Source organism: Crinia signifera, chromosome 2, assembly GCF_055691185.1.
Source record: "Crinia signifera chromosome 2, ASM5569118v1, whole genome shotgun sequence".
Taxonomy (NCBI): domain Eukaryota; kingdom Metazoa; phylum Chordata; class Amphibia; order Anura; family Myobatrachidae; genus Crinia; species Crinia signifera.
Genome location: NC_139218.1, coordinates 252,325,568 through 252,338,223, shown reverse-complemented (window position 1 = coordinate 252,338,223; position 12,656 = coordinate 252,325,568). Strand labels below are relative to the sequence as shown.

Here is a 12,656-nt window from a genome sequence, read left to right as displayed (position 1 = left end):
TATCACGGATATAGACTACCCCAGTGTTTCCCAAATATAATCTGTAAGGAACAGTAATGGGCATACTCAATTGTGTGAGAGATTGGTAAGTACCTTATGCCGCTGGCTTTTTCCTGCAAGTGAAAGGTTTTCAGTATTCAACTAAGTTCCACTCCACAGCACAATCCCCCCCCTCCCCCTCTAAATTCAGAGCAAGTTTAATTTTTCAAACATCTGTACTTTAAAGGACAAAATATTTAGGACAGAAGACCTTGGATGACCCCCTGCCCCATATACTGTGGGGTAGATTTATCAAGTAATGATCAGGGGAATATGCACTATCCCTGTGCGTTATGGCAGAGGATAGCGCTTCCCCTGATCTATGACACCCGTGATGCGGGTGTTTAAATTGTGGCGATACGGTGCAGGTGGCATAGCGCAGGGACGTTATTTAATAGTAGGAGCCTGCCTCCTACCTTATTTATTAAACGGATTAGTGGGCACGCACTCTCCTCTTCTTTTCGCCATAAATTTCCGGTGCTGTGGGTCTCCATTCTATTGATCCTGGTCTCCGCCGCCTTGAAATGAAAACAGCGCATGCGCCGGGTATACAACCCAGGCGAACATTACCCATGCGCAGTTTTAAGACACAGGAGACCAACAAGCAGCGCCGAACAAGGAAAACTGCGCATGCGCCTGTGACACGTGTCAGGGAAACCGGCGCATGCGCAGAAGTCACAGCTGGGGAGGAGCACACACACGTTATGGGAGGATGCGTATCCCCGATGGGAGGGGATAACACACTCCCAGAACGAACAATTATAAAATAATACATTCAGGAGATTTGCACTGCAGCTTCACCACGATAAAGTGGTGAAGCGAAAGTGGATTAATAAAGAACGTTATGAACCTGATAATAAATCTACCCCTGTAAGTGGTGTATGTATGTGTGGGATGCAGTTTGTGTGTGTGTGTGTTTATGTAAAGGATGATTGTGCAGTCAGGTGTAGCCTGGTTTCTTTAAGCAGGTTCAGAAGCATTCAAACAGGAGGTCCAGGCTGTATTTAAAATCTACTCAATGACAATTAATATCTCTTTTTTTACACAAACCCCTGCAATCTGTACTGTTAATAAGGTGGTAGTGGCGATAGAAGGACTGTTATTTATAAGAACAGGGTATGAAAATTCTATAAAACGAAACAGAATTGCAAAATGTGGCAGCGCTAAAAGCTTTCATTAAATAGCATACTGTAAAGTGGACCTGTCACCAAATGATCTGTAAGTCATGGTTCTGTAGCTATGTTGCTGTTACGCCATGTTAAAAGTACTGTAGGACACATATGCATCAAGTGACATGTGCTCTGGACAGAAACATAGCCCATGGCTCCATTTCAACTCAATTTTAACTGGACAAGTCTCCACTGTAAATGCACAGGAGATGAAAGGTCCACTTTTACAGCTCAGCATAACAGAAGCTCTCCATCATACCTAGATCGTCCTCTGGAGCAGGTACGGTTGTCTGCTTCCTTGGAGTCTTTATAGACATAGGTGTAAGGTTGGGCTTGGCAGTTGAAGGAGCGCGTGGTATCAGGATATCTCCTTGTTAAAGAAACAGGCACATGCTAAGTCATCAAAGATGTGTTCCTGTATAGTATACTACAAGGTTACTTCCTGTAGCATAATTAAAAGCTAGTTTACAAAGGATTAAAGTCATATTAATCTGGTTACCTGCAAGAGGCAATTTTAACATATTGGAGAAAATAAAATATTCATTATTTGTAAGCAGAGCTATTGTATTATTTATTTTCACAAGCTATTGTATGAATAATCTAGCAATAATTAGCACCAGACTGGACAAGACAGATGTAATAAAACGGAATGGCATCTTCTGGCTGTACTTATGTTATTTATTTTCAGTATGTTATGAAGGGCAATGTTGTGCTTTTTATCCCCCAGGACATCTATTATTTAAAGTGGCAATGAGCCTTTGTATAATGTATGGTCTGCACATTATCTTTCCAACATCGGTGGCACCATGTTCTATAGAGATACTTCCATGATAATAAGTATTTTGCCCTTTAAACAGGAATCTGCTTTTGTCATCCCTCTATTAACAATTAATTTTAATTGCATCCACGTTTATGCAGAGGACATAAATTATATATTAAAACTATACACTTATATAAAGGGATACAGCCAATAAAGTTCACGGTCGGTCACTGTGTCAACATTCATATCTAATGGGGACATATCTAATCTGGTCCGAGCTTGTCGAAGGTGGGGGGTGCCGGCCCATCTCGGCCGTTTTTTTAAAGCGGCAATCATTTACAAGGTGAAATCATAATGCCGTGATAATTATTATTGCTTTAAAAAAAATAATTGAGATAGGCCAGCATCGCACCCTATAACATATGTCCCAAGGCCACAGCCCAGATAATATACCAAACCCTAAGGATGGGGCTGAATACAGTTGTATGTTCAGGTCCAAAGAGACTGAAATATGAGTTCTAAGTTTAACAAGTTTGTTAATTTTAGGAAAAAGAATAAATCAAAAACTAAAAATGATGAGAGAGATAATATAGAACAAAGACAATTGTGTTCCATGTCGGTTGATTCCCTTCCTCTATCTCAATATCAGTGTTACAGACAACTAATAGATTCACATAATCTTGAAGCAGACTGGAAGGATTACACCTACACAATAATAAAAAGTCCTGTAATGGTGAATTTGGTAAAGGAACCGTTATATGAGTGTACATAGATTTTGCCATATTGAAAGAGGTGTACTGGTTCATAGCAGTGCAAGCCATTTTACTACATAGTTAATGGCATAGGATAAATACAATATGTGATGTATATAACAAACAATGGGGGAGTTGTATCAAATATAAAGTGCCAACCAACCAGGTTGGTGATTCATTGGATGAGGACTGGAATGATATATCGGCCAGATCACTCAGGGCATGTTTCAGTCCTGTTCATTAGAATGCGTCTGTTCACAGCCTAGTGAACAGGTAAATGCCGCCTACCTGGCCGAATCCCACCGTGCGAATCCTCTCTCTAACATGTGAGGCGATGTAATTGCTAACACATCCCCTCACGTGTCCAAATGGAAGAGAAATCATTCAATGGTCGACGTGTTCAGGCACCTTGAAGCGCATCGGATTCTGCTGAGTGGGACCTGCTGCGCCGCTATGTGTGACCCCAGCCTTAATGTTACAGTGCAGCACCCGTCTCCTGTTACTGAGCAGCAATCGGCACTGTGGTATCACCCTTCAGCAGGTGACATCTGACTAGGAGGTAGTTATGCCACTGCCACAATGTCTGGGAGTGGCAAGGCCATTCCCTGTGTTCTTCCTACACAGATTTACTGCCCTCACAAGCAGGCAGGAAGCTGTAAACAGGTGTTCCAATAAGGCACTCTAAGATGCTGTGCATCTCAGAATCACATCCAAGGTTGCATACTATTATAGTCAGGGCCGCCGAGAGGGGGGGGGGGGGGGGGGAGTGGGTACTAATTACCCAGGCCCGGGCTTGCTGGAGGGGCTCGGCAGGGGCTCTGGTCCGATCACCCCTCGGCCCCCCCTTCCCCATCCATCCCTCCCAGGCAGTATCTCACTGACAGCATGAAAGCTCATGCTGAGCCTGCTGCTGCTGAGGAGGGGGTAGACAATAACACTCCCCCCTCAACTTTAGAGTGTTTATTCACCCCAAATCATTTTGTGAGGTGGCTTAATTGCGGAGGTGGCCATGCCTCCTGCGATTAGGCCACACCCCCACAATTTTACCAGGGCCCAGCATACCTCTCGTGGCCCTGATTATAGTACAAAGTAGTAATTGTGTGTTCGATAATTAATATTTCACAAATTCACTATGATGGCACCCATATTATTAGGATAGCTAGTATTAATATCCCCAAGGAACATTTTGGCTAGTGCCTCACACTAAAGCTGGGTGCATACCCGTCTAATCTGTCTTGTGGGAACAAAAATCTGGTAATATATGCGAGCAAAGGACAATCAACCATTTCCAAAACGCTGGATAACAGAAAACAGTCATTCAAAAATTGGTTAAATTAATTTCATTTAACAGATTTGTCCAAAAAATAATTTTTGTCTATGTTAAAGCATTTGGCAGCATATGAATCATTGTCATATGTTTTAATCCATTACCAGCTTTTTGATCACATCAGACAGATAAAACTACAGTATTAAGACAAAGCTTTTCAAACTTCACCATTGCAGTTTTTTAAATATGTCCATGCTTGAGCACATGTGACTTAATGTAATTACTATCTCAGTCAATTGATTTAACCATATGGAACATATGGAAGTATGGAAAGCCTCAATAACAGGACTGTAATTGTAGCATTTGGGTAACATTCTATTATGATGTGAACCCGAAAATAAGGATTCCTTATTTTCTGCAATTTGTGGTAATAACAAGGAATCCTTACTCACCTTAGTGTATTCGTACTGAGTCACTGTGTCAAGGCTACCATCTAGCCAATCACTACAAGTAACGGGATCACATTTGCAATCACTTATTTTAATTTTGTCCAGCTGTTCACTCTAAAAAGTCCTGTAGGCTATATTGATCTACCACCATAGCTGCTGGGGTCCATTTTCCTTTTGGAAATGGAGGGAACATGACCGATCTGGAGAAAGCTACTGTGGTTTGTACATGGAACAGATGAGTCCTTGTTCATCTTTGCCTCTAGCTGTCTGCATCAACTAGTGTGCATGTAGATGCGCGTGTATCGCATCCAGGAGGGTTGCGTGGTGTATGCTCCCGCAAATGAATTGCACACCTGTGGATTGCCTGTGCGACTTGTTCACGGAAAAGATGAGTACTTACATGTCTGTACATTGGGGCAATATTTTATATTTTCCGATTCCAGGGATATAATGAAAATATTAGTTGATAAATTGGCCCCAACAGATGAATTTAAAGGCCACATAAACACTAGGTAATATTGTTCACAATATTGCTCAGAAGGGCTTTCTGAACAATATTGTTCACAATATCGCCTTGTATGTACACTCCATATTATTAACGCTGCGCACTACCGCATGCCATTAACGCCCCCCTCCCTCTTCTGAACCCATTCAGACGAGGGAGTTCCCGATAACAACGGTCATGCTGCAGCGTGACCGGTGCTCTGCCGCCGATGCTTTCCCCCCTGGCATCAGCAAGTTTGAATGCACCTGCTGATGCAGGCATCCCAATGCCTCCAATATCAGCGTCTGCGGGGACTCGTTTAAAGTGTATGGTGCTTAATCATTAATCGTTAATCTAACCAATCCTCCTTCAATAAACAGTTTGTTCGGTGTCTGTAACAAATGAGTAACCCTGCATGTAGTTAAGGTTAGATTATTTAAAACAATGAATTCTGTAAGGCACAGCGCTAATATACCTGCGCTCCCTGGTCTACCTGTCACATTGGTAGATTGAGGTCTCCTGCGAATGGAGGTTGGTCTTACTGGTGACAGAGGTGGTGCAGATAATGTGAGAACATGGAAATTACTTGTAACCAAGTTAAATATAATACATCTAATTACAAAGGTGTAATTTTATATTTCTACAACAGAAATTAAAGCATGACCTATAAACGTACGGGCTAAGTGCATCTCAGCAGGTATATAGAACTGTGTATTATGTTATTAAATGGATTTCTTGGCAGATTGCCTTTGAGAAGTGACACAGGATTGTTGTGTATATACATTAGGGTGCAATTTCTAATACAGATGATTTTAGGAGGAAAACAGGGAAATACATTAAAAATACTTTTACTGTTGCAGAGGAAGTATCATGTATAATCGGTTTGGTTTCTTTTGGCTTGTTGGAAGATAATACAGATTAAAGTTTCAATATTGGTCTTTAATTGTGTGCTTATATTACTTTGAGTCATTAAGGAGAACCTGGTCATTCAATCGCCTGCTCCAACATAGGAAGTACAATATACCTGGAACACCTGGTTTCCCTGTTACATTGCCGGTCTGAACTCTTCTACGTACGGAGGTAGGTCTTACAGGGGGAAGTGGTGTTGCAGAAACTATAGAGAAAAAAAAAGAACACAACATCAAAAGCTAATAATGTTGCCACTAATTAGAAGTATAGTTTAAATGTCTCCTGTATTCTTATCGGGGAGGCCAAGAGATCTAGGAAACTCCAATACTAAGCCAAGCCTGTGGATTCCAGGCCCAGCTGCAAAGCCTGTGTGCCAGGCTCACATGGGGCATGGTTATGGCATGGGAAAAGGGAGACGACCTGCTGGCGTGATGGGTTGTGTGACTAGTTTTGCACACCTCTAATTGCATTTTGGCAACATCATACACCAGGGGTGTCCAAACTTTTTGCAAGAGGGCCAGATTTGGTGAAGTGTAAATGTGTGGGGGCCGACCATTCAGCCTGATATTCTTTGAATCATTAATCACATCAGAATGGTCCCCCACTCTGCCCCCATTCAATCTGTCCCCCAGCGTGCCCCTTCACTGTATTTCGCCCAGCCTGCCCCTACTTCACTGTATCTCCCCCTTTCACTGTATGTTCCCCACTCTGCACCCATTCACTCTGTCCCCCAGCCTGCCCCCTTCTCTTAATGTCCATCAGTGCCTCCATTCATTGTATGTCCCCATGCCTGACCCTCCTTCACTGTATGACTCCCATTCAATGTATGACCCCCATTCACTATGTACCCCACTCTGCCCCCATTCACTATATGTCCCCCAGCCTGCCCCTGCTCCCCCTTCTCTGAATGGCCATTACTGCCTCCATTCACTGTATGTCCCCCAGCCTGACCCTCCTTCACTGTATGACCCCCACTCTGCCCCCTCCCTTCTCTGTATGCTTCCCAGCCCCTTGTGTGAGCCAGAGGAAGGAGAGGCAAAGCAGGTACTGCAAGGACAGGAGATGCTTGGGCTCCTGCTGCTGCCCTCCTCCGCTCTGCATGTTACGGGAGCAAGCTGCCCCCCTCCCCAAACACTGCTGTCACTGTGATTATGGAGTAGGGTGATATACGATTGCAGCAGCAGGGGTAGGACGCCAAACACATCTGACTGTGGCGGCCGGCACCTCCTCACTGCAGCAGACAGCAAGGTAAAGGCGCGCTCACTGGGGCCTTACCTTTAGTGTCCTGTACTGTGCTTCCCGCATCTGATGCTCTGCCCGCTTCCAGCTGGAGGCTGCGGGCCACTTGAAATGACAGGACGGGCCGCAATTGGCCCCCGGGCCTGACTTTGGACATGCCTGTCATACACATTAGTAATTGAAGGCATTTGCTAAATCTCCGATATTATAATGGGTACCTGAAATTGTTCTTTTTCCAGTGATGTTTGGTGTCATTGAAATGTTTCTACTACTGCCAAGAAGCTTTGTACTATCATAGACTCTGCCACCTGAAAAGCAGAACAAAACATGGTTATAAATATGCCCTTTCAGTCCACAATATTCACACAGAAATATATCATATACACATACAATAAGCAAAACAGCAGTGTATGAAATGCATAAGGGAAACTCAAGATCAACGTACGCTACTAGTCAAAAGACATCTTTTTTTTTTTTTATAAAAGTCATTCAAGTCCTGTAAATAACCTGAAATAGTACAAATGTACGCAGGGGAAAAACACAATTAACAGAGAACTGGAAAATCATGTCAATTTTACAGCTATAAAAATACCTTTTTCAGGGAACAGGTGGTAGGTTAAGAATTTACAGCTGTTCTGAAGTGAAGTAAAAAGATCTAACATCAGGAACATGATGAACAGCCAGTGGGCTGCTGGAGGCGGGGTTTGTGGAGGGGGTGGGGTCTATTGAAAGGGTGGGAATCATCCTCATTAAGGCCGGATTCTGAGTTGGACACAATTGTAGCCATCCTTGTGTCTTTTCCTGTAGTTGTATCTGTGACTTTATGCTCATTTCACTGCAATGCCCTTCTCTGGTGTCATGGGCAGATTGGAAATATTAAAGCCCAAAACAATTCCGTAAAAGTGGCCCACATTGTGATCCTGCAACCTTCTACTCCCTAACATGCACACCCCAATATATCAACCTCTACCCCCTAACACACCAATCTGTCATCCTCTATCCTCTTGGCCCACCGTGAATCTTCTCTGTGGTTTCTAATGCCAATCTGCCCCTGGCTTAAAATGAGAGAATGGCCAGCATAGTCTCCAGACATAAACCACATCCAGATGGTTTGGGATGAAATATACAGAAAGTCCAACACATAGATAGATTTAGATTTCAAATCTAAATATTTCTGCATGTGTTACATCTTCCCCACCTGCAGAGCAACATGGTTTTGCCCAAGTACAGAGTTACTTTTTTTCTTCAAATCAGAATCCGGTCCAATATTTATTGTCCACTGCAGAAAGAATTGTGGTTTTATCTGCAAAAGGTGGCAACTTTAATGATTCAAAAATGTAGATACATATTTTGTTATCCATATGAATTATATACTTTTTCCATTTGTTAATTTGTTCTATGCTTTAATTTCAGAGTTTTTTGTGACATTAAACTTACATTTCAGAATACATAATGCCACACATGTCAACAAAGCATGTGTGGATGTGACAATGTCTACACCAGTGGTTCCCAGACCAGGGTACCTCGGGGACTTTGCAGGGGTGCCCAGGGTTTGTGGTCCAGGACCAAAGTAAATTATATATAGTCAATGTAAGGATCTGATATTGGAAGGACTGCAGGAGAAATGATTTTTCTATAGTAATACCTTTGATAAAGAACAGTAATAACCACTTTTCAATCATTTATTCTGTGGGAAGGGGTTACCACTTCTTGATAGATAGACCCTTACATATTGCCTAGGTAGAGAACCACAAATAATAAAGCTGTGTACACATGGTGCAATGTGCTAGACAATTTTGACTAGATAGTAAAAATAGCCTACTAAGGTTAGCCAGAATCGCACCATGTTTACACTGTGGACGATAACGATGGGTGGCCCTGCGGCGTTGCTATCACAAATACATTGTGCATACAAGTTAATATTGACTAAACCGCACACGCAGTGTCAAAAACACCCATGGGCTTAAACAAAACCGACTTAGTCAAAATTGCTTTACCTGCCTGTTGTGTGTACACCCCTTAAAGGTTCTCATTCTCTTGAACGGCTTTATTTTTTTTCGTTTTATTATAAGCTTTCCTTTCAAATCATTAGGGTGTACACTCCCTGACTAATTAAATTCTGAATCCCCCTGTGACTTTCTACCTATAATGGGTACTCTACCCAAATAGAAATTAATATGCACAAGCATCTCATTTTGATATATTTATGTTCATTGTATGTCATTATGTGATTTCTTAATAATTAACCGTCTTTATTGCTCTTTATAAAATTGTACCTTCTATAACTTTGTAATTGCTTGAAACAAAAAGGACAGTCACTTTATATCCTTGGTCAATAAATATCTCTGTTCAGTAATGAGATATTGCACTTTGTTTTCTCTCCCTGCTGTTCAGAAAAAAACGTTTTTCAAAGAAAAATAGCGAAGATGAAACAAACTGTGCTTGCAGGTTACTTGGCCAGTAATGGACTCACAGACCAGCTGTCTATGTCCAACTCGGTTTCATTTTAGAAAATAATCCATGGCTAATTTATTAAATCACATGTCATCCAGAACCTCATTTGTCAGCATCAAAATACCAGGCCAGAAGCAATCTATTATAAAACAGCTTGCACGCAGCATTCTCTCGCCATTTCTGCATGACTAGACACTATACACGGAGCACCATATATTTTCAGTTTCTTTAGATCTAACAAATGTAGGGAGTAAAACTAAACACTACGCAAAACCACAGAGCATTGAGGAAATCTCATACAGAACCTGTGGATTTATTGTTCCAGTAAGACTGTTTTATATCGTCACGCTACTACTTTTTTTTTTTGCTGGAATGTCAAAATGGTGCTTGGGGTTTATACATTTCAGGTCCAATTATATTTAGATTTTTTTTTTTTTTTGAACAGAGGATGTTGGGAATTTTTTGTAAGTGATTTACCATATGAGACGACTTGCCATTCTCTTTGTGTATTGTGTGCAAAAACATACTGTACTTACTTTCTATGTCTGCATATATTTTTTTATAGCAAGAGCCAACAACTTCCACTTTAATTTGCTTCATGGAATCCATTACATAGAATATAATATATATTTATCTTGTAGCAATAATTAAACATTCCATATTGTCATGGAGACATGAAACAACATGGAAATCCTTACATACAGTATGTAGTTTAACCACATTATGATTTCTCCCAGTATGTTATTATTTATGCAGTAATAATTGCAGATACAGACTTAGGGGGGTATTCAATGGCAGGCACTATTTTCTATTTAATGATGCCGTTTCCAACAGCATTGAAGGCAGATTCCGACAAAACATATCTGACTTTAAAACAAGACGTACCTGATTTGTCGGAAACGGGCATGGATTGTCTAATTCACAGGCATTTTTCTTCAATCAGCCACTGTTTTGCCGACACACCCACATTCCAACACTCAACAGCTGGAATATTGAATTCCGCCCGTCGAGTTTCAGGCAAGCTGGGCGAAAACGGCCCAGGATTCCGACTGTCAAGACGTTCCGACAGTCGGAATCCGGAATTGAATACCGCCCTTAAGGGTCCATACCTTTTGACCAGCATATATGGACAGCGATGACCGCGGTCATCGATGGGGTGAAAGCTGCTCAGTGCATACACACTGAGTGGCTATCCACCTGGATGGAATGCTATGCAAAGCTGCCCACAAAGCTAGTTATCTGCTGATAATACAAGCAGATGAGCGGCTTTACCCAGTGATGATGTGGGAGTGCGCATCACCGCTCACTGCTGGGCTATACACACTGGGTGGCTTTGAGCTGAAAGCCACTCAAAACACCAAGTTTGAGCAGCTTTCAGCTCAAAATCACTCAGTGTGCATGGGCCATAAGACTGACCCTGGTAAAGACCATGTTTTGCAGTTGTGGATGTCGGTGGGGAGAGCATAGACTGTACATCAGCTGTGAGAGCTGAAGCTGGTGGGGGAGCGGAGAAAAGCAGGAAGAAAATGTCTCTGCTTCGATGCTCCTGCAGCACAGTAAGGATGCCGTGGCATAAGGAGGAGCTAGCGTTCGAATGCTACTGCTGTACCATTAGAGTGAATAGGTGCTGGCGTGTGCATAAACCCACCTCTCATTCACTTCACCACTATGACATTGAAGTGAATGGAAGCTGGCATACGCATGCGCCTACTGACCATTTACTTAAAAAGCCATGTCTCAACCTACGGACTGGACACAAGACACTGCAGTCATGAGGTATGGGCTCACCCATTGATGTAAATGGGTCCTGGGTCTAAAACACCATGTTATTTCATTTACACAGCCCCTGAAGACAGGTATCATCCATGTTCAACCCTCAATATATCCTGGGTTGGATTGCAGAGTCTTTGGATCCGGGTTCTTTTTAAGGAGGCCATTTACACTGAGACCAGACCCGGGTCAACCAGGCAATAACCCAGGAAATGAGTTTGGCGTAAAAGGGGTATAATTCTCACCTTGTAGTAATGTTTGAGAATGCTTTTACACTCATGCTGTACCAGGTGGGTTCCTGATGGTGAAATACCTTTTTCTGTAGAGATTCAACGCTTTCCATTTAATTCCTCATTGAATCGGTCAGCATAAATTATCACCTTCCAAAGCATTTATAAACAGAGGAGAAACCATATAAGGAAATAATGTTTTTCTTCTGTTTAAATAATTCTTTTATCTGTCTTCTATGTTTACTTTCGGTCTAGAACTCCCTAAGGCCAGTAGAATTGTATTCAAATGCAAGAAGACAGCTGCAAGAAGTATTCTTATTGCAAACAACTGACCCTATAATTGTAATACATGGAAGCCTTGAACGTAACATTTTATAACATGATCTGTTTGCTTAAAAAGTTTCAATGAAGCAGTCACCCTGCTGGTTCTTGGGATTCTACATTCTTTAAAGATATGCTGTTCTGAACGGCAGTGCATGTGGAACGCGATCATGTTTTCAAAGTTGGTGCTGTAATTGGTTATGGGGAAAGGGAATATCAGTCAAATTGTTAATGAAAGAAAATCACTCAGTGGGCAGATAATTAGTGGATGGAGGATAAATATGTATGAGCTATGAACCGATTTATAAAAACTGTGGATACTAGAAAAAGAAGTAAAAACCTATGGGTAAGTGATGGATCGGTTTTCCAAGAGCAGCAGTTTGGAAAACAGACATACTGTATGCATGGGACACTTGGAAAACCTGATGCAACTGTGGGAACATTACTTTTGGGATGATACAAAATCTATGCTTCATAAGTCTGGATTATAACAAAAGTAGAATGATCAACGCTGTCTACGTGACAACGTGACTTTCGATGTCTGTCACTAGGAATGGTCCCAGCTTGAACCAATTAAAAAACAAAAGCTACAAATAAAATTGCAAATCAAGCATGACTTAACGTAACTAATACTTTTTGTTAATATACATCTAGACACATTATGTCACTGACATGTAATGTGAAAAGGAAATAACATTTGATCTAATCACTTTTAAGTGATATTTATATATTCCTAACTTTAGATTTAACAAGAATATAAATATCACATAAAATACTACCACCAGCTGTTTGTGTGATATACTAATAGTGAGT

At 41.6% G+C, this 12,656-nt stretch overlaps 1 protein-coding gene across 20 annotated transcripts in view; it reads right to left on the bottom strand.

Annotated features, from left to right (window-relative positions):
* The window catches only part of ABI3BP (ABI family member 3 binding protein), a 355,065-nt gene that overhangs the window by 70,998 nt on the left and 271,411 nt on the right, over positions 1-12,656 (bottom strand). For 19 of the 20 annotated variants that reach the window (XM_083174266.1, XM_083174271.1, XM_083174275.1 and 16 more), the window contains 3 exons: positions 7,287-7,376; positions 5,945-6,034; positions 1,468-1,578 (listed from right to left, as the gene is read on the bottom strand). In XM_083174266.1, coding sequence (XP_083030392.1) covers positions 1,468-1,578; positions 5,945-6,034; positions 7,287-7,376 — 291 coding nt within the window. The remainder of the gene's footprint in view (positions 1-1,467; positions 1,579-5,944; positions 6,035-7,286; positions 7,377-12,656) is intronic. The other variant, XM_083174276.1, reaches the window with a different exon arrangement.